Below are 23,554 nucleotides of genomic sequence, written 5' to 3'. Positions count from 1 at the left end.
GAACCAATGCTGCCTCTCTTTTAATACATGTACCTATAACAAGTGTGCAAAATTTAAAACAATTAAAAGGTAAAGTAAAGCCTATATAATACGAAAACCACCACCCTTCTACCATTACATTACTGAAGTATGAATCGAACCAAGATGACAAGAGGCGATAAATAAAGATCGTCACTTGCTACAATGAGCAACATAAAATCAAAGGTGGATTCAAATACTATTGAGCAAACTATCTTCTTCCATTGATTTAATATTTAAGACTTCTATGTACATACTTATCACCCTTATACATTTATTGTCGTCACTTGTTGCGACACAATAATGTCATTTGTAAGGTTCACTTTCTGGTTTCTTTTAATTTTAAAACAACCAATATTAGTATCGGCAGCATACAGTGGATAAGCTGTTTATTTGCGAAAGCACCCTGCATAAAAATGCAGCTTGGCCACTATATGTTGCCAGTATTAATGGGAGCATACTAAAACCTATTCATTGGTGACAAGCTGTAGGTAACTTTTGATTTTGCGATTTGTTTCATTTAGGTTGAAGCATACTAAGAGCTTAATTTGATAAAGTACTGTTTGGGTTATTATCATGTCTTTTGTATGTGTTATCTTGTGAATTAATATATCTTAAATGTATCACTGTGATTGAATGTTATTAAATAGGTTGAAGCATTTGGAAAGGGCATGAGGATCACTAGCTATCGATCTAAATTATCCGCGCATGCTTCTACTTATGCAACGGCAACTGCTGCACCTCTCTTCAGGTAATGTAATATCATCATTCTCATGCGAGGGGAGTTTAATTTACTAAATAATTGCATTGGTTCAAATTTCCAAATGTATAATTTATCATCGTTCAAAAGAAAAGATTTAAATCTCTTCTTGAAGTGCTGCTGAATCGACTGTTATGCATATTTGTCATGTTGTCAAATATTTGAGGGACATGGAATTATCTCTTCTTGTGTCTTCAACAAGAATATGATCAGTTCATAATCCATATTTTTGAATGAATTTTTATTTCAAATCAATTGGGACTACAGCCCTGTCCTTTTGAAATTAAGTATATGTCGAATTGAATTGAAGAGAATGTAAACATCATTTAATTTTACGAAGCTCTCATTTGTGTCAAGCACTAACAAAAATTTGTGCAACAACCAATAATGTTATAGGTTAAATCTTAAGAAATTGAAATTTTTTAATGACCTTCTTATAAGTAAAAGTTTAAGTGAAGTTTGGTGAAGTGATTCGCAATCTGTCGCTAATTATGAGTCGTTTTTCAAGTTCCTAGATGCATTTATTATTTTTTTTGAAAGATAACCTTAATTAATATGTGCTTATGAAAAGGGAAGGAGGAAGTATCATGAGATATTTGTATGTGAAAGATAACCTGTTTACAATATTTGCAGGCTGTTCTTTTGAGGTTGGCTATTTTTAGCCAAAATAGAAGCCGAAATTGTTAGAGGTATTGATTTAGTTCATTTGTTAGATAACTAGCGGCTTAACCCGTTTACAATATTTAATTCTTAATGTTTGTGAAGATACATGAGCTTTGTTTGGAAAGATAGATTTTACATTAGAAAATAATTTTAAGGCTGAGGTAAGGAAATAACTTGGCCATCTAACTAACACACTGATGCCTATTGATCAAGTAGATGGAAAGAAAATCTCCAATGCCACTCAAGTCCAAGAAAAGTTACACTATTGTTCAGAATAAGGAAGTTGTTTCTTCCAAGGAAAAAAACAATGAAATCGAGAAAATAGCCGGCAATAAAGCATCTACGAATACTGCCAGCTGGAGAGCCCTTTCTTTCATTTGAAATTCGCTAGAAAGATAAAACAACCCTTCAAATTTTTATCCTGTTTCGTTTTTTAACCTTGCCTTGCCTTGCAATTTGAGAATGCATACTTCAAATAGGAGTTTGACCCTAAAGAGTTTTTAGATATGCAGTTTTAATGGCCAAGCACGGTCCCCCAATTAATACCCTGCAAGAGTAAAATGTTGGGTGACTTATATTTTGAAGTCTCCAAATATCAAATTGAAGGATACACCCTAATCGTCTAAAATCGGATTTTTCGTCTGTTGTATTCTTTTGTGATGACTGTATTGTTTGTATAGCTAGTATCTTAGATTGAAAATATTGTTGAAATGTTGGTTTGTTCTTGCCAATTAAGTCATTGATGGCCACTCTTGTGATTGCAATTTCTCTCTATGTTGTAGGAAATAGTGCTTGTCCATTTTCCATGATGGTGTTTTGTGTACCGCATTTCTCTCTTTTGAAAATTCCGATTTTGATCATACGAAGGATGTGACAATATTGGTAGGACATCTTTTTTTTTTTTTTTTTTGTATGATGAAGGCCAAATGAATAAAAACCAGGAGGGGTCATGAATCCGTATACAGTTAAGAGGAGGCAATTAAAGATGGCGGTTGACACAGTTTCCTTCCCTATGATAACAAGTTGTGACTCAGTCTCTAACCAGTGATTCTGCCAGTTTTCAGTGAAAGCTTTCTGAATCGCAAATATGGCTGCAGATAATTCAGCTATGAAACCTGAAGTAACCCCAATATTTAGCAGAAAAACTTGCAGATAATGATTCTTTAATCTTGTATCTTCTAGTTGCTTTCAGCTTTTTATTAGCTAAAAATCTAATTTTTACAACGATTCATCAATTCAATCACGACAACTATCCATCAATTCTTGATATTCATCTAATGAAGACACAAGGTATAACATCAATGCAGCTACTACCAAACAAGGTTTTAAAAAAGATCTGCAACTCACAACGTCAAAGTTTTGTATGTCCCTATAACTGCATTGAGACCGCGATCACGACCACATCATCTATATTCGTCTTCAATTTTTGCAATACCGAGGATCCCAACACGATGGTGATTTAAAAATTTGATAATAAATTATTAGTTTTGAAGATCAATAGGAGGATGCTCAACCTAATTTAGAAAGTAAATTTAAAGATGGAGTAATGAGTCACTAACCAATGGTATTTCAAAAAAAAAGAAGAACACTTGCAGGTGACATTAGTTCAAATACCAGCAACATGATTTGATTACCAATTTCTAGTAAAGGTGAAAATCTGCTCCTTTTCTTCAAATCGATATTTCTAACTCTGTAAGTTCAAATGCAATCCCCTTATGTAAGCATATATGGAAATTCTTTCAAAACACGTAGATACTTCATATAAAATAGAGAATCAACAAAACTTGGAATTTATAATATGTCAACGTAACAACGAGAGACATTTGTAAAACCAATAATATGCAGAGTTTCACACAGTATGTTCTATACAGGTATTGAGATTTGAACAGTCTTGTTGAGCTTAAATTTTAATTGAGTTCTTTTCAGAAGTTATAAAGACAACAATGCTACAATTATATGATGATTTTAGCCAATTTTTTAGTTCAATATAATGTTTTTTTTCACGATAACAGTAGCATATAGACACAGTCACACACACAATTAACAGTAGCATGCATAAAGACCTCAATATTTTAATTGTTAGATTGCTGAATTTTCTTCAGCTAATAAAATGTTCTATTTCCTTGAAAATTTTAGAGTTGAAAAATTTAGTTTTTTTGATCTGATGTGTCATTGACCAATCTTATGTTTACATTTTTCTAGTACTATTGCTTTGAGCAAGAGTTGTCGTCTGAGCTGCTGAAATTTCCAAAGAAGATGAGAAAAGGACTATATGGGGAACCTGTCACTATCAAGGTCAGCTGCAAACTTGATTGTTTGTGGACAGGCTGGCCGAGCTCCGAACCTATCATACAGATTTGGTTTGGACACTCATAAGAAATTTGTTGTTGAACTTCAAAAGGGCTCTGTTGTATAAATTTACGTATAAGCGAAATCGATTTCCTGATATACAATAAAAATTTGTTTCAAATTTGTTTCAAATTTTAAATTTAAGAAACAGGTTGGTGTCTGTCTTATAAGACTTAATACAATAAAAATAACCCTCATTTATTTTATAATACATCAATGCAGAATCCATTTATTTGGACCATTTCAAAGCAGAATCCATTTCTTGAAACACTAGGAGAGCTTGCTTACAAATTACCAAGTACATGAGGTATATAAAGTGATAATATTTCTATATATCATTTAAAATAATACATTATATGAAGAACCAATGCTGCCTCTCTTGTAATACATGTACCTATAAGTCTATAACAAGTGTGCAAAATTTAAAACAATTAAAAGGTAAAGTAAAGCCTATATAATACGAAAACCACCACCCTGCTACCATTACATTACTGAAGTATGAATCGAACCAAGATGACACGAGGTGATAAATAAAGATCGTCACTTGCTACAATGAGCAACATAAAATCAAAGGTGGATTCAAATACTATTGAGCAACATAATACCCTATATCGTTTGATTTCAAGAAATTCCAAGAGCTTTATTTTACCAACTCAACCGGTTTTAAAATGCTATAATGAAACCTGATATCCGTGTCTAATCAGCATTCAACATATCAAAACCATTTAAATATGTTGATAATTTCTTGACAGTTATAATACATCCAAAACTATGGTGAAAGATCTTCCAATAAAATCTACAATGGTGATCATTTTTTGGCATTAGGAATAAGGTATAAATCTGCAAAATACGATAACCAAGAATTAGTTAATCAAAACAGAAAAAAAATTATTACAACTGGCATTTTAAAAATTCAATCATAATCTTGAAAATGCCAATCGTATTAACATTTTCTCTATTTTGGTGACCTAATCCTTCCTTTTTGTATTTTACAGATTTCTTCATTTTTCTTAATACCAAAGAAGGATCACAAGAAAGATCTATCACAATAAGTTCGGATACTTTATAATTGACATGAAATTATCAACACATTCAGAGGATTTGAAATCTTGAATAATGAAGAGACATGGATTTCAGGCTTTATTAGCATGCATCTTACATTAGAGTGTATCGTGGAATTGGTTGAAGTGGAAATCAAACAATATCAAGAATACTCATGCTCAATGGTATTTGAATCCTAGTTTCTTTTTAATATTATTTTCCATTGGCCTTTGGAAAAAAAAAAAAAGTTTGGTTGCCTTTTGATTTTTAATTCTTTAGTTACGGGAAAAAGTAGAATCATATAACCATTGTGACCTAAATTTTTTAATTGAATGTCATAATCATACAAATTTTCTACAATATTTCATTTGAACGCTATTCAAACCATATAACCATTGTGCACTTCAAAATAATTTGGTACACAATTTTAATCTTGATTCTAAACTCAAGACTCTCGTTATTTAATTATCATTTGTATGCCTAAGTGTAGCAACAACTAAATAATAAAATGAGTATATATGAAACAAAGTGTGTATTTCTTAGTGAAAGAAACATAACTAACCAAATCTTTGACACAAAATATAGCGGCTAATAAATATTTCAGCTTGATGCAAATAGTAAGTCAGTAACATAAAGTCTCATATAATTAAATTATGGATTATCAAACCAAAGTTTTATTATAAAATCATAATACAAATAATAACTTAAAATAATGGTTTCATATTGTAACATTGTCATTGCAAAAACAACTATTACCCATAAATACTGAATAATCATATAGATACAAAAAAGCAAATCAATTTAATGATTAAATCTCGTGAAAAAAATGTTCTACCAACAATTATCTTTCGGTAAACTTGGCATTTCAAATTTCCCAGCACCATAAAATTGTTAAAAATATAGGATTGCTAACCTGTAATCTTACTCTGAGACTGAATTCTGGTGAAGGAGATTTACAAGCCCTCTCAGAAGGCGCAACGGATTGGCTTGAACAATGGTTTAAGGAGAGATTGTTGTGGATCCCGGTACAATATTTTTATGAATTAGGTCCTTCCCCCGAAAACTATCATATTCGGAGGTTACAAAACAACTTCAATGTAATGAACATAAACTCGATGTACTTAGAGGGGAGAAAATATCTTGCTGTAATCAGAAAAATGATATTGAATGAGTATATAAATTTATATACTATGTGCTAGTTGGTGTGTTTGTGTGTCTCATTTCTTTTTCCAAAATGGCGTGTTTAATAGCATAAATATAGAAGCGTGTATCTCACCTCCATGCATAGTGGAGGTTCTGTTATGGATGAGCAAAAATAGCCTTTGACTGATATGAGCAAATAACACTTGTGAATTGTGATTGTCACAGTTATGGATGAGGAAAACCAGGCTTGACTTAGCACTAGGGCAGCCACGCGTTAAAAAGATTCATGAAAATCAAATAGGAAATGTTGGGATTAAAACATGTGTGGAAAACATGAGAATAAAACAATTGAATCATCGTCGTGGGCATATTTTAAACGGTATGGACATTGCAATATACGTACGGATTTCGGTTCAAATTTCGAACACTCGACTTATTCATCTCACAATCCACTATACTTCTTGACCAAAGGAAGAAAAAAAAACTAAATCAAGTCAAATATATTAGGGCTTAGAGCTGGTATGGGAATGGGTCGGGCAACTATTAGTGGCGGTTTGAACCGCTAGAATTCTCGCTGTTTTTATTAAAAAAAAAAAAACGGGAAATATGACAGTTTTAACCACCACAGTTGCCATTCTTTTACAAAAAAATAAAATAAAATTTATATAATGATTATTAGATAGATAGAAGGCATTTTATTGGCTAAAAAATAATACAATACATTAACAAAAATCAAGAAGAAACGTATACAAATGTTGGCAACATGTAAAAAATATTTGGACATTCTATCAACACAAAAGAGATACTCATACAAGCTATGAGATATGCCAATCCAAGAGCTTCAGCAGTTTTGGTAACACCATGGGACCCCGGAAAATGCAACTTTCTTATGGACTGTGTGGGATAAACTATTCCGCGATATACTATTTTCTGAAACTTATATATGACAAAGGGAAGTTTTGGTCTTCAAGCATTTGGATGCGGCTGAATTTGGTATATGATAGAGGGAAGTTTTGGTCCTCGAGCATTTGGGTGCAATTGATATAGAACGTCAATGTCTTCAATGGCTCCATTCCATTTGTTTCTCAATCAAATTGAAGGCTCTCTCAGTAGCAAAAATGGCGATAGAAACTATATCCAACCTTGAGGACAAGGTTGTTTTTCTAGCGGTCGGTGATGATAGGAAACGAGATATGGGCCTTACGCTCCCAATAAAGAGAGTAAGAAGACATTATCTAAATAAATCTTAGTAAAGATATTATATTAGAAATATATAATAAAAATATTATCCAAATAAATCTTAGTAAAGATATTATATATTAGAAATATATAATAAAGATATTATTCAAATAAATCTTAGTAAACATTTTATTTGATAATATATCCTTGGCAGTATTCTATATAAGTAAATCTACAGAGGGAGTTCTATGAAGCAATCATATTATTTGTTAGTACCCTTTTAGGACCGGCAACAAGAGACTTTGTTGAGGAGCTTATCTCTAGAACTTGTGACTCTTTTATTTATTATTCCATCTACTTAATAATATTCACCACTATTCTCTAGTTTCAATTGATTTCTTCTGTGTTATTGGCTCTGCTCTATCAATTGGTCCGACCTGCCTTGTGCATGCAAGCCATAGTTGAGTGATTGAATGTTGTGGAGGATCGTTAATTTGAATCAACTGTCTGTTGATGTGGCGCACTTATTGTATATTTAATTTTGTTTTTAATTTTTTTTATGCGTACAAGTGGCATTTGTTTCTCCATAGATCATTAAAGGGGTGGAAAACCCTTCAGTAAGAGAATCAAGGAAAAACAAAAATGTTCGCTCATATGTTTCTCCATAGATCAGTGCAAGAGCAAAGGATCTTTACCCTTTCAGAATTTAACTCGTCTGTTTTCCACCATTTTTCTCTCAGTTTCGTGCAAGAGCACAAAATCATTACTAGCTTGTTAGTAAAATGTTGCACAATTGATAATACACCGGAGATGGTGAAGCATAAACAGAACAGCTTCCACAAATTTTGGTCACATGTAAAACATGAATAAAAGTATAAAACAACCAATTGTTGGATGAGCGCTGCTATATAGCACGAGAGGTCAATACACGAAAGCCGCACGACTTGTTATGTTAACAACACCCAAATTGCTCTATTAATGGATTTCTTTCAGTCTATTGATGCTTTTGTATATGGTACTATATATTAACAAACTATGTTACCAAAGCAATAACATACATAACCAAGTTCCAATATTAAACTATAAACAAAAGCAATAGTAGTATATATGTTAAAAAATAATGTTACTAAAGCAATGATGTGGTAAGACACGTATAGAAGTTGATCTAGAGCACCGAATGAGGTGTTTTCTCAAATATACACTAGAGGCAAAAAATGGTAATTATAAATTTGACCGTGCAAATACGACAACAAACATTGTCGTGTATTTCAGCATTTTCCTTTGGATTGGCAAATTTTCTTCAGCTTCCACAAATTGTGTACCGAGTTCTCTGTGCTTTTAGCATTTGTGTCAAATAAGTAAGTGATTGTGATGATTCTGAGTTGGTAAACTTGCAACAATTAGCCAAGCCACATGTAACTATAGAAAGCAATCAATCCTAGTGACGAACAATATCGAGAACCATTTCTACAATAACCGCCACATTCAGAACCTGCTATTCTAATTTCAAATATTTGTATAGAATCAGTGAACAAATCTTTGAAAACACAACATATTCAAAACAACATGGCAAAAGAGAAAATAGGAAATGAGATGAAAACCAATGCAATTATAGGTTTTTATGAATCAAAACATATAAATAATGAGCTTCAAATGGAGATTAAGATGACCACAAAATGCATCATTATTTAGCATTGCAGAACCAACAAAGTTTAATTTTTTTGAAGTTAGAATACACTATGAAGAACCAATGCTGGTACTCTTGGAATACATGTACCTATAACAAGTGTGCAAAGTTTATAACAATTATAAGCTAATATAATATAACACCAAAACCACCACCCTGCTACCATTACTTTATTAAAGAGGTGATAAATAAAGACACTCCCTAGCTACAATGACCAACATAAAATCAAGGTCCGGGTCAAATACCATTGAGAAACATTAACTCTATATTGTTCGATTTCAACCAAATACAAAAGCTTTTTTGATCAAACTCAAGAAGTATTAAAATGCTCCAATATTGAAACCAATTTTCCATATCTCATCAGGATTCAAGATATAAAATCCCTTTAAATTTGTTGATAATTGCCATGAAAATTATAATATGTTCAAAACTATTATTGAAGATAGTCCAATAAAATATACGGTTAATATGTCTTTACCCCCCTGTAATATAGGCGAGTTCCGGTTTCCCCCCCTGTAAAAAAGATTCTTTCGATTCCAACTCTGTAATATAAAGATTCCATAGAAAACCCCCCCTGAGCACATTTGAGACCCCCCCAGCTGATGACGAGGCATGACGTGGCATGACGTGGCGCGCCAGTGTGTATTTATTTTATTTTTTTATTTTTTTTCCCTACCACGTGTGTATTTGACTGCCACATCACTATTTCCCCTTTTTTTAATTAAAATCATTTTAATCATTTTAATTATTAAAAAAACATTAAAATTTTTATTTTTTTTAAAAATCCATTCCCTTTATCTTTGTTCTCCATTTTCGTATCCTTCATTATCGTCTTCTTCCTTCTCCATTTCCCTTTTCCTCTTTGATTGCAGATCCAAATCTCGTAATCCTCTTCAATCTCTTCAATTTTGGTTGTCAACCTCACGAATTTCCTTGCGATTTGTTATTTGTGAATTTCTTTTTTTAGGGTTTGTCATGGCTGGAAGCAAAGCAACGTCAATTGGGAACTCAGATGGAAGAACAGCACCGAAATGTGGGTGCAATAGGTTTATGCGATTGTGGGTATCAAACACAGATGAAAACCCAAAGAGGAAATTTTGGAGGTGCTGTAATTTTTGGGAGGTAATAATTTTTGATGTTTTTTGATTTTGTTTTCCTCTTCTTGTCTTATAAATATGCTGTAATTATTTGGTGTAGAATGAAGATCATTGTAATTTGTTCATATGGGATGATGAGTTAGAAACACCAAGAGTGAAAGCCCTGTTGAAAAGATTGGCTGCAAAGAACAGGGACAGTGAACTTGGTTCTACATTGCATAACTCAGAAGGTTCAAATGCCTACGATGTTGGAAGCAGCAACATGGTGAATCTGACTGGTAGGAATGTTGAAGATGGTTGCAAGAACTGTGCAAGGCTATCTGAATTTCTAAGGGTTTTTGGCAAGGAAATTGGAGAGGAAGTTGGAAAAGAAGTTGGAAAGGAATTAGGCAAGGTATATGGGACTGAGAGGGCCACAACGAAGCACCTAAAAACAAAGAAGAAGTTGCAATATGAAAGAAGCAAAAGCTTTGGACTACTTGTTTTATTAGTGTTGTCATGGATTTTCTTCTTGGTTGTTTTGAAGTTTATGTAATCTGTTGAAATGTAATGTGTTCAAAGATGAACTTTAGAACATCTATAACTAGTATGATGTAATGCTTGGTATTAATGAATGAAGTATTTTGATTTGTTACATTCTGGTTTAACTTTGGCGTCAGTAACATCATGATTTAATACAAAATAGTTAGCAACACTTTTAATAGTGCATAAAGTCATTACAAAATACTTAGCACCACTGTTAATTATGCTTAAAGTCATTACAAAATAGTTAGCTAACACAGTACTTGAAAAGATTGCACACAAAGTGCTTAATGTCATAACAGGCAACAAAGTTTGAAAAGATTGCACACAAAGTGCTTAAAGTCATTACAAAACACTGACACATTACTTGAAACAAAGTTATTTCTCTGCAACTAAAGTTGGCATTGTTCTCATATATGGAAGAACCACTCCTTCCTTCTCTGCAGTACCTTCTTGTGTTAAAACCCCTTCTTCAGACTCATCTATCACCATTGGTGCATCTGCAGTAGCCCCTAGACCTTTAATTAACTTTGTCTTTAGTTTCCTGAGCCTATCACTTGTCCTCTTCTTAACCTTTTGGACAGTATTCTTCAACTTAGCAGCAATTGTCACAGGTGGGCCATTGAGCATCCTTGGGCCATTGAGCATCCTTGGGCCATTGAGCATTCTTGGGCCATTGAGCATCCTTGGCCCATTGAGCATCCTTGGTCCATTGAACATCTTTGGTCCAGGTGCATCAGCAGGTAACTCAGTTGCAGCAGCAGGTAACTCACATGCAGCAGCAGGTAACTCAGGTGCAACTGTAGACACATTAACTTCAGTTGCAGCAGCATACATAGGAGATTGATCAGATTGATCAGTTGTAGCAGCAGAAATATGGATTTCAGGAATGGATGCAAATAGTGCATCAGGAATGTCATCAAACACATCTTCAATTGAGTACAAACCATTTTGAGAAGTATCTTGCTTTTGCAAAATAGTAAGAACACAACATATGTTAAGTCTTGAAACACACTATCATGGGTAAAATAATGGATATGAAGTGCTAAGAAATTACCTGTCTTTTAGCAGGGTTATCAGAGTTGTCCCTTTCAGTAGTATGTGCATCATGTTCACGACTTTCATTTGCATCCTCATTTTCACCACTTTCAGTCTGCCTCTTTGGTTTTCTCTATAACAGTTTCATACCATTATCAGATGTGTAAAAAAGTAACAAAGTTAAACAAAGTTAAAAAAAGTGAAAAAAATTTACCTGTCTTTTAGCAGCATTTGGATCCTGAGTAGTACTTTTACACTTCCTCTTGTTGTGTCCAAACTTGTCACATTTCGTACACCTATAACTCACTCCAGGTCTTCTCATTCTACTGCCAAGCTCATCAACCTCCCTGATCCTCAGTTTTTTGGGTCTTCCAGGTCCTCTTTTGTAGTGTGGTGGCAAAGGTTCTTCTATGTCTACTTGAGGCCACATTTCCATGCCATTGATGGGACTGACTCCAAAACTATAACACTCTAAATATTTTTCCCTTGAGTAGCACTGGTCAACAAAATCTGAAGGGTTTTACATCCTATAAGATAATGCAGCAATTGCATGTCTACAAGGAATCCCTACGAATTCCCAAAACCCACAAGTACAAGTTCTCTTAGCAGTATCAACAATAAATTGTTGCTGACCATAATGATGTGTCACTTGCCATTCCTCCCCCATGGACAAATTTGGTGTCCATTGTCCAGACAGAACAACTTCTTTATCTAACCTCTTCCTAGGCATAGGCATGATGTTGTGTTGCCACCTATCTAATTTATTTCTAGCAGTACCAATCCTATTCATTAAGTAAGTCCTAATCCATTAACACATAGACAAAAATGGTTTATCCCTAGCCACTAATATTGTTGCATTAATGGACTCAGTTAGGTTGTTCATTAGTACATCACACTTAGGGTAGTAAGAAAAAGCATGCTTACACCAACTTTTAGTAGGATGAAGCATCAACCATTCCCAGGCACCAGCATCAATCTTCTTCAATTCATCCATTTTTGTCTTCCAAGCTTGAAAGTAGGTTGCTTTTGCAGCACCCATCATCAGGTCCCTTATCAAAGTTTCACCACCAAACTTCTTCTTGAAGTTTGCATATAGATGTCTTAAACAAAGTCTATGCTCAATTGAATCAAACATTTCTTCAAAAACAGACATTAATCCCTATAACAATTAAAACACAGTTAAGTTAGTAAAACTGACAAAATTACAAACAGTTAAAAATCACAATTAATATTGATATACCTTCTGTTGATCTGATATGAAGACATATCTTTTATCATTTCCTATGTCATTCATCAACAACTCCATAAACCATCTCCAGCTTGCCTTACTTTCTACTTCAACAACACCAAATGCCAGTGGAAAATACTGGTCATTGGGGTCCCTTCCAACAGCTAGCAGAAGTTGTCCACCATATTTAGTCTTCAAGTGGCACCCATCAACCCCCACAAAAGGTCTACATGCAGCTTTGAATCCCCTCTTGCATCCATCAAAGGAAAAGTAGAAAGACCCAAATCTTGGTTGAAGTGTAGGACCAAGTCTTTCAACATTTACCTTAGCAGTGTTACCAGGACAAACCCTTGTTAGCTCAGCAGCATATCTCCAGACCATGCTATACTGCCTGTCAGCATCCCCTTCAACAATCTTCTGTGCTATCTGCTTTGCCTTCCATGCCCTTCCTCTTGTAAGATCTACTGAGTGGTTGGTCCTCATATCATTCATGATGTCTTTGATTGTGACTTTCTCAGTTGTTTGAAGTTTGTTAACAACAACAAAGTTTGCAACCCACTTAGACTTGGCAGATCTGTTTTTTGTAACCCTCCCACACGTGTGGTCCTTTACATAGCTTTTAATTTGGTAAGTGTGACTATTACCCACTTTAGAACAAAGACATAAATACCCACACTTCTTTTTCTCCCCTTCCTCTCTTTTTTCTCCTTTTTTCAAAGCATCTACCTTACACAAAGTCCTTACCCTATAACTCTCATTTTTTTCAAAGCTAATTTGATACCCATTTAGTACATTCCACTCTATCATTGCATCCTTGAACTCTCTTAATGAATTAAATTCCATACCTAATCTAAACTGATAGTCCTTGTTTAATTGCTCCTTTCTAAACTTTTCATACCTAATTCCTCCCTCATGGTCAGAATCATCTGGATCTGAGTTATCTAACTCCTCACTAAAGTATTCCTCAATTGGTTCCATCATAGGAGCCTTACCCTTTCCTTTACTTAAGTTTTGCTTCTTGTCTGGTTCAACCAAAGGAGCCTTACCTCTACTGCAGAGACTAGTACCTGACTTCTTCATATTGCCTATTAACAACTTCTCTACAGGGACTTCTTCATTTTCAGCAACATCAAACCCATCATCTAGTGCAGTAGCTCTCTCATTTTCACTGTCATCTAGATCTACATCATCACTGCTATAACCACTATCCTCCACATCAGAGTTGAACTTCATATCAAAACAAACAGGTTCCCTGAATTCCAAATCTCTTTCTAAGACATGCTGTTGATTGTGCTCTAAATATAAATGCCCATCAACTTCATCACCAATAGCCCTTATAGCAACCTCTTCAGCAAGATGATCAACATAAATTTGAAAAAACTTACTATCTTTCCCATCAACTGCACCCCAAATCCTGTAGTGTTGTTTATCATATCCCCAACCAGTTACAATCTCATCAATAGCATCCATACCCCAGGTCTGTAAATCTATATCACTTACTATTGTTTGCTTTCCACCTCTATAGAACAAGACATCATCCATAACAAATTCACCACCGTGATGAAAGACACAGTTGAACAAGAGTTTCTCCTTCAAAAAACATAGACCAATCACAGTTAGACACGTGTAATTGTGGACCCCACACACATACCCGACACACGGTCAGCAAAACAATTTACTCTCTTAGGAATAAAAAAACCCTAAACGACAACACCCTACAAGACAAAAATCCATGCACATATATGATTTTTAAAGACATTAACAGGACCACAACATCTAAAAACAACCATCTTTGTTTAAATCCATGCAAATATATGTTCAAACAAAGAAGAAGGATAAAGAGATAGAAAGAAACTTACTGAAGCATTTCCACCTTCATTGTTCATTTTCGCATCCACTACGACCCTCTTTCCTCCGTCTTCCATGCTTAACTTCTTCTTCGTGTTCTTCTTCTTCGCGTCGTTCCCGTTATTCGGATTATTCTTTTCCGTAGCAACATTCTTCTTCTTCGCGTTCTTCATGTTCTTCGATTTGGTCATCTTCTTCTGGGTTTTGATTTGGATTCGATTCCGATTTTGAGTGATTGTTGAGTATGGGTTTAGAAAATGGAAGATGAAAGTGTGAAGTGTGTGTTGATTTGTTAGGGTTGAAAACGTAACAAAGGAAGTGACTTTCTATTTTCTCTGATTTTTGTTTTTAAAAAAAATAAAATTTTTAATGTTTTTTTTAATAATTAAAATGATTAAAATGATTTTAATTAAAAAAAGGGGAAATAGTGATGTTGCAGTCAAATACACACGTGGTAAGGAAAAAAAATTAAAAAAAAAAAATAAATACACACTGGCGCGCCACGTCATGCCACGTCATGCCTCGTCATGCCACGTCATCAGCTGGGGGGTCTCAAATGTGCTCAGGGGGGGTTTTCGATGGAATCTTTATATTACAGGGTTGGAATCGAAAATAATTAGTTGTAGGTGATGTGGGAAGAAGAAGAAGAAAACCAAAAACCAAAAAGAAGAAGAAGATGATGATGGGAAGATAATATGAAGATTAAGAAGATGATGTGGGAAGAAGAAGAAGAAGAAAACCAAAAACAATTAGTTGTAGGTGATGCACCATTAGATATAATAGATCTCTGTAATCTAGCCGTCCCCTTTTTGGAAAAAAGATCAAAGGGCTGAAATTAAAAAATTAATAAGGTCTACGGTGGACCACCTACATTGTTGGTCCACGTAATACATTTGGGGTTAAAGTTAACTGACGTGGATCAAACTGACTGACGGAGCAAATTTGAAGGACCAAAAAGGAATTTTTTAGAGTTATGGGACCAAAATGAAAACAACAAATAAGTTAGGGGACTAAAGTTTCAATTAAGCCAAATATATACTAGTGATCATTTTTTGGCATGCAGAAATATGCAAAATACATTAAGAAAGAATTTGTTCATCAAAATAGAAAAAATATTACTACAACTTGCATTTTAAAAATCCAATCATAATCTTGAAAATGCTAGTCGTATTAACATTTTCTTTGTTTTGATGATTCAATCCTTCCTTATTGTATTCTGCAGAATTCTACATTGTCCCCAATACGAAAAAAAGGATAAAAAATATAGCTTCTACTGGAAGATCTTTCACTAAAGCTTTGAATACATTATCAAACAAGTATACATGAAAATAGCTTTCATTTGAGTGCATGTTGCATTTTAAATTTATTTTTGTTGGTAAAAAGAAGCTCTACGAATTAGTTGAAGTTAAATCTTTTAGTTTGAAACATAATTCTGTAATGGTAGATGGGTGGTGGTTTTTGTGTTTTTAGGGTTTTCACCTTTTAATTGTTTCAAACTTTGTACAAATGTTCTAGGTATCTCTGATGCCTATTTTCTTTTTATTAAAATTTCCATTGGCCTACGCAAAAATTGAATCATATTTGCAGTCAACATGTATGATGTATCAAATTTAGAACTTATGTTAGCATTGATGAAGGAATGTTAAAAAAGAAAACCATGGTCATCTCAATAACCATCCAATAAATTTGAAATTTACTTACAATATTAGGAACATGTTGACGTCAGTTTTTCAATTGAATATCATAATCATATTGAGGTTTAACAAATATTCTATAAGGAAAATGCTACTTCTCAAGAAAAATAGCTTAAAGAATTTTTCAAGAAATAGTTGGCAAATTTTAATTGGATGATTTATTTGTCCACTTCCTATTTTTCAGCCACACCTCCTTGAATTGTGGCAAATAGTGCATTGTGATTGGCTATTCTTTATTCTTGAAGAATTCTTGATGTTATTTTTCTAGAGATATAGCATTGCTCATTCTATAATATCTCATATTAATACCATATAACCATTGTAAACATTCCAAGTTCAATTTGAATCATAAACACTTGATCAGAAAGATTCCTTGCATCTCAACTCAAATTTTAATCTTGATTCTAAAGTCAAGACTCTCCTGATTTAATTATTATTTGTATGCCTAAGAGCACCACCTACTAAATAATCAAACGAGTATACATGAAACAACGTGTGTATTTCTTGGTGAAACAAAACATTAATAACTAACACTCTAACACAGAATATAATGGCCACAAAATACTCCAGTTTGATTCAAAAAGTAAGTCAGTAACGTAAAGTGTCATATAATCAGATTAAGGATTATCAAACCAAATTTTATTATTAAAGTATAATATGAACAGTTACTTAAAATAACAGTTTCATATTGTAACATTGTCTTTGCAAAAACGACCATTACGCATAATAACTGAATTATCATGTAGATACATATAAAAGCGAATCAATTTATTGATTAAATCTAAAATTTCTAAAATACCAAAATTTTGATTTAGATTCTCATTAAAAACATGTTCTACCATCAATTATTAGTGTTAAAAATATAAGATTGCTAACCTGGTGAAGCATTTTTACGAATTCTGGTAAAGAAGGAGAGTTACAAGCTCTCTCAGAAGGCGCAAAGAAATCAGGCCATGGAATTCACATGATATTGATAATGAGTCTATGGCATCCCGGTGCACAGTTTTTATATGAACCAGGTAGGTTACAAAACAACTTGAATATGTGGTTAGTGGAGGTTCTGTTATGGATGAGCAAAAATAGCCTTTGACTGGTATGAGGAAAGAACACTTGTGAAAGTGACAGTTATGGATTAGGAAAACTAGTCTTTGACTTAGCACTAGGGCAGCCAGACATTAAAACGATTCAGGAAAACATGTGGTTATGATTTTCCTTTAGCTCCTTGTGCTCATGTCTAACCTAACTAATCTTATCAAGGAAGCTGGTTCCCTTCAAAGTCAGGATTAAATGGATTGACTGAATAGAAATTAGTAATCTTCTGTAGGAAATCATTTTCGGATATGTGTCGGTTTTTAGCAGATCAAAAGCCAGAGACCAATCAATAAGGAAAAACCCTATAGGAAGTTCTGTGTGAATTATAAGTATTACTTTTAGTAAAACATGGACAGACTCATATTATTAATTTTGGATGGATGTGCAGACTCATTCAGATTTTGCGTAGAATCATAAATTTGGCCATAATAACATAATGGTTATTTTCTCTCACACATGCCTAATGATAATGGCCATATTTTTTTGCTTGAATTCCCAAAATGTAACAGTTGACTGATAAGGCTGCGTGGTGCAGAATACATTAACTTCGGTGAGTTTTGATAAACTTACGTTTGAAAACACTGATTCAATGGAAAATATCTGATTTATTTATTGAAGTAGGAGAAAAGGGAAACCAAATGGAAAATCAGAAGATGTACAAAACCATCCATTTTTGATTCTGAAATAGTAAGCTCCTATCGACAAAGCAACATTATCATTGTGTTTAGGTATTTAGTTAATTATTTTTTTTTTTTTTTTTTACCATATTGATTAACAGGTTGAGAAAGTAAGATTTGAAGTTCCGCAATTACGTGACTTAGACATTAAGAGTGCAATGGCAGGCCAAACTGTGGGAGCTAATCTTGATTTTCCATAATCTATTGGCCTTCCAAGAAACTCAGAAAAGTTAATTTCTCCAAAGTGCAAGCACGTTGAGGAGTTTCACAAAAATGGTTTCCATCTTACATCAAGGTTGTCTGTCATGTATGCATCACTTGGGGACAAGAACCAAACCCAGGAGGTAAAAAAAAAGTCCAAATTTCTTACATGATTAAGACAAGAATCCATAAAAAAAGTCGCACTTAAAGACAAAAAAAAAAAAACTAGGAGCAAAGAGTCTTTAGATCTGCAACAATATTGAAGCTCCAAGAAGGTTATTTCTTATCTGACTTAGATCGTGGAGTATAAAGTTCCTTATGGTCTTAATATGCGAACTCTTCGTCACCACTACAGCCTCGATGTTAGGTAGTTCACCTAGACATTGAATAGTTTTTTGAAAAGCTTATCAATTTCCAGTTGTTTGTTGTCCCTATCAGTTAGCTTTCATAATTTCTATGTAAACAAACTGATAAGGAGAATGAACAACAGGAAATTGATATGATTTTCAAAAAACTATTAAATGTCTAGCTGAAATACCTAGCAATTTCCTGGCTCACATATTCAAGACCATTAGAAACTTCATATTCTATGATCCGAGTCCTCTAAAAAATAAACTTGTTGGATCTTTTGTATTGTTGTAGATTTAGAGAATATCTACTCCTAGCTTATTTTATTTTCTCTGTCTTTATTGCGACATTTTTTAATGAATTCTTGTTTCCATTTTGTAAGAACTTTGGACAGTTTTTTTCATTCCTCCTGGATTTGGTTCTTGTCCCCAAGACTTCTATTATATTTGTACTCATAAGTTACCCAAGCAAAATAGATGGTAGAACTCACTCGTTGTATTACCGTTTATCATACTCAACACGTTGCCTTCACTCGTTGTGACATTATCATTTTAAAAACGACCATCACCCATAATCACTGAATTATATAGATACATTAAATCAGAACAATGTAATGATTAAATATCTTCTTTAAAAAAATTACGATTAACTCAAGCATTTCATAAAATTAATGAATTATAAGCATCAAATAACTATTAATGAAAAAATATATAAATTAGAGATCAGGTAAAATGAAAGTGATAGAAAGTATGCATGTATGTATGTTCAGTGCTAGTTGGTGTTTTTGTGTGCTTCATTTAATTTTTCAAAATTGTGTGTTGAATAACACAAATATAGAATCGTGTATCTTACCTCCATGCATAGTAGAAGTTGTGACTGTTTTATGGAAGGAACACTGTTATGGATGTGAAAAAATAGCTTTGACATAGCACACGAAAAGCCACGCGTTAAAATTCTGAACATTGTTTGAGAGGTTTTTTCCATCAAGATTGTTAACAAATAAGAAAAGTATGAAGTTGCAAATTCTGATAATGATTCAAATAATGAAGATAAAGATCACACTGCAAATTTTCACGGAAGATGAAGAGATTCCAAGGGAGGACAAGAACAAGGAATTGAATCCATTTAATGAAAATGAATTTTCTATTTTTGGATTTTTTTGAAAAGAAACAATGAGAGGTAGATAGTAAATCACGTTTATTGGGGGAATAAAGATAGGAATTCTTCAACAAACAACACACGTGGGGATTTCTTAAAGAATAAGTCAATTTAGGCGCATGAACAAATCAACAAAGAAGCGAAATTCGATCATTTGGGCCCTAAATTGGAGAAAGTCAAAATAATATCATGCTAATTGGTAACCCTTTTACTATGCTTCACAGGATGATTTTAGACTATTACTTTGTTGATCCCATGAGCTACTCGCGCACCTAATTTTTGTTCGCGCGGGATATTTTAACTTATGGAATCCAAACATGTAAAACTTTAAGGCAAACATGCAACCAACTGATGCTTCCCAAAGTTTCTGAAAAAAAAAGTTTGGAATATTTAAACCAAACGTTTTTTTTTTTATAATATTTGGAATATATAATCAGAAATATAGCTTTTGGGTCCACTTTTAAGTTCTTGAAACGTAGATTTTTAAAAGGAGGAAACCTTACATATTATGTAATCCAAAAACTTCAAATATAAAGGTTTACCCAGAGAATCTATCATAAGTTCACTACCTTTATCACCAAACACTCCCTACATGAAACATCATAGAGTACGTGGTATTCTTGGAGAAGCTTTGCCTCATTCAGAATACACCAAAGCTGATAAGTCTAATGCTAAAACTATATTTGAGTCGCTATGTTCTACCTATGAAGGAAACCAGTAGGAAAAGGAAGCCAATTAGGCTAACCAAGTGGTGCATCAGTATGAGCTTCTTAGAATCAAGGTAGATGAATATATTAAATCCATGTATTCAAGATTTCAAACTCTTGTATCAGGCCTTCAGGTTCTGAGTAAGAGCTATATTGTTCATGACCATGTCAAGAAGATTGTCAGAAGTTACTACAAGTTTCAGACCTAAGGTTACTGCCACTCAGGAAGAAAAGGATTTGAACAAGCTAAGCTTGAAAAATCTGATAAGTTATCTCAAAAGTCATGAGATTGAGTTTATTGGAGATGAACCTGCTAAGAAGTCTAAATCTGTTGCTCTAAAATCTAAGGGAAAAATTTTTAAAGCTCTTCAAAAATGTTGAATGGTTTTTCGTTCTCGCATTCAATGTGCATCGTTGGAATAGACCATGAGTTGATAAATCTAAGGGAAACTCTGTTGTAGAAGATGCAGTGAATGCATGAGTGCAATTCCTAGGTAAAATGTTGTATAGTTGATAAATTTTTAAATAATCAAACAAAGTATTTATATGGTTTTTAATTCGTGTTAGCTTTAAGTTGCACGTAACTGTTATCGAAGAGACTAGTTCAACCACTTTAGTGTTGTTTGATTGTATTGTTACTCAATTTATTGGTAGAAATGTTAAAAATTTGTTAGATGGAATAGACCATGTATTGTTTGTTTGTATATGAATTTTTTGATTTCCTTGCTTCTATATTACACTATTATGTCTATTCACTTATCGTATGTAATCTGCATTATTTTTCAGTCAAACAAAGATGTTAACTATCCTTCATATTCCAACGTACTGATAGACATTCAGGTTCTTTTCAAGGTGGAAGTTAGTGAGCGAAATTTGAATAGGAAGTTTAGGAATTACACCATCAAGAATGCTAATGAAGTTGATATCATTCAGCAGTTCATGGCTAAATATAGACAACTATTATCAACACACTTTTATACTTGTGTTATAATATAGGTGTTAATCAAATTTTAATAATATCATCAAAAGTGCAACAAAGGGAGTTTTGTTGAATATGCTAATGTTGAAACTGAACCAGTGGCTAATAATGATGTGGTGGTAAGAGTTTTCCAGTTTGTATGTCCAAAACTACAATATGTGGGGCTAGATTTAAAATATTTATTTAAGAAGTGTTGGAGTGTAGCGATTCATGTAGAAATACTAACATCGATAACACTCTAACTAGAAAATCCAGTGTGAAGTTGTCAGGCGCAGCCCTTAGCAAGCGCAAGGTGAGCTACGGCGTTGGGCCTCGCAATATTAGGAGCCTTAAACTTTTTTTTTTCTTTCTAATATAGTATCCAAAAGTGTCAAGTATATATAATAAAATATAAAAAATCAATAGATACCTTGTAATGGTTTGGTGGTAAAGTAGAATGCACTTAGGTCTTTGGTCTTAAGGTTCAATTCCGAGCATTTGTGTGTGAAGGTGAGAAAAACACAAGAAGGGGGGGTTGAATTGTGTTTTGGAAAATTCTTTGTTTCTCCTTCAAACTGAACACACTTGATCAGAAGCTAAGTGAGACAACTTCTGAAGTGGTAATCAGAATCTAAATGCAGCGGAATAAAACAGAGAGAGAGAGAGAAGAAGAACGACACAAAGCAATTATACTGGTTCCTTCCACAACCCGGAAGTAGTCCAGTCCCCCTTGCACTTCTAAGGAGATTTCACTAAGAGTGATATCTGATTACAATTGCTCAAGCACACAAGCAAGAGACTTCCTTTGCTCAAGCACACAAGCAAGAGACTTCCTTTGCTCAAGAACACAATCAAGAGACTTCCTGCTCAAGCACAACTGCAAGAGACTTCTAACTAAACAAAATTACACAGAAAATTGTTTAAGGTTGAACACTTGATATACAATCAGAGGTGCTCACAATACAAATCAGATACAGACTCAATGGACTTAAGAATTTCTAAGATATGACTTTGAGACACAGAAATTCTAAGTGAATGCAGAACAATTTCAGCAGAGGTTTGGCACTTGTAATAATGTTGTGAGTCGTTTGTTCAGCATTACCAAATCTCTAAGTCTTCACTCCTTTATATAGAGGTGTGAAAGAGACGTTGTGAAATTGCCAGCATATCAAAGAGTCGTTGTTGAAGCTTGATCTTTCACCTTTGATCTTTTGCCTGATTTGGTAGTTGTTCTATGAAGAACCAGTTTGAAATCCATTCCTTATCCAAAGGAACATCTATGCAGGCGAAGCCGTATTCTGGAGCTGTTTTCTTGTCTTGTAGCGTGGACACAAAACAGAGTAGTGGAGAACGTGGTTGTACAATTCGTACAATAGTACAATGTCAACGGTTTCGTCCAAAATTGCAAGCACATGCCTTCAAACACCTTTGAAATGACCGTTGCAAAATTCCATTAATCTTTTGTTGTGTTTTCGAATCCAATAGACAGCTTTTGCAGTGATGATTCTTCAATTCTTGAATCTTTGCAAATCTAGTTGATATTCAGCTTCTGGTGAAATGACTTCTGATGAGGCAGCTTGATAACATAGCTTCTGATGATGCAGCTTCTGAATGATACAACTTCTGATAACGCAGCTTCTGATGATGTGGCTTCTGGACCTCTTGTCTTCAGGAGCACTTTACTAACTTCAGGAGCGGCTTTACTTTAGGAGCGGCTTTACTTCATGAGCGCTTTTCTCTTCAGGAGCGAGTTGCCTTCAGAAGCACTAAGCTTCATTTTATGTTGATTCCTTTTGCTCTTTATTTGCTCATTCAGAACCAATAAATGATGTAACCTTTTTAATTATGGTCCTGTACACTTGAACAAATATTAGCTAGTCCAATTTACAATTTTTAATACCTTGTTATCATCAAAACTCTTTAAGGTTTATTGTTAAACACATTTTGTTCCAACAGTGTGAATTTGAACCAAATATAAAAGTCTCAATAACATACACATCTATTAGGCTATTACGATTTTTTTTGTATCAAATTTACAATTTAATTTATAAGAATGACTATTTTTTATGTTATTTACAACTTAAATAGATAATTAATATTGCTTATAAAAATCTTGTTATTCCATTGAGGGCCCTTTTTAATATTT

The 23,554-nt window shown here is 33.7% G+C and overlaps 1 protein-coding gene, 2 long non-coding RNA genes and 1 pseudogene across 3 annotated transcripts; 2 read left to right on the top strand and 2 right to left on the bottom strand.

The window, feature by feature from the left end:
- Positions 1–271: 271 nt before the first annotated feature.
- LOC146914927 (uncharacterized) lies at positions 272–2,303 on the top strand. The gene is made up of 4 exons (XR_015013196.1): positions 272–509; positions 669–769; positions 1,412–1,467; positions 2,224–2,303. It is a non-coding gene; the product is annotated as an uncharacterized LOC146914927 (long non-coding RNA).
- A 5,936-nt stretch (positions 2,304–8,239) lies between these two features.
- Positions 8,240–19,520, bottom strand: LOC146914924 (uncharacterized). The gene is made up of 2 exons (XR_015013195.1): positions 19,438–19,520; positions 8,240–8,645 (listed from the first exon to the last, which is right to left on the bottom strand). It is a non-coding gene; the product is annotated as an uncharacterized LOC146914924 (long non-coding RNA).
- LOC146914926 (uncharacterized) lies at positions 9,816–10,584 on the top strand. The gene is made up of 2 exons (XM_085716218.1): positions 9,816–9,962; positions 10,038–10,584. Exons 1-2 carry the CDS (start codon positions 9,816–9,818, stop codon positions 10,470–10,472), a joined length of 582 nt encoding a protein of 193 aa, XP_085572344.1. The 3' UTR covers positions 10,473–10,584.
- On the bottom strand, positions 10,838–13,217 carry LOC146914925 (uncharacterized; annotated as a pseudogene).
- Positions 19,521–23,554: the final 4,034 nt, after the last annotated feature.

The sequence above is a fragment of the Medicago sativa genome, chromosome 6, assembly GCF_051527215.1.
Source record: "Medicago sativa cultivar Bolivia chromosome 6, Bolivia_mono, whole genome shotgun sequence".
NCBI lineage: Eukaryota > Viridiplantae > Streptophyta > Magnoliopsida > Fabales > Fabaceae > Medicago > Medicago sativa.
Note: the sequence above shows the minus strand (reverse complement) of the source record. Positions and strands in the feature narration are given on the sequence as shown.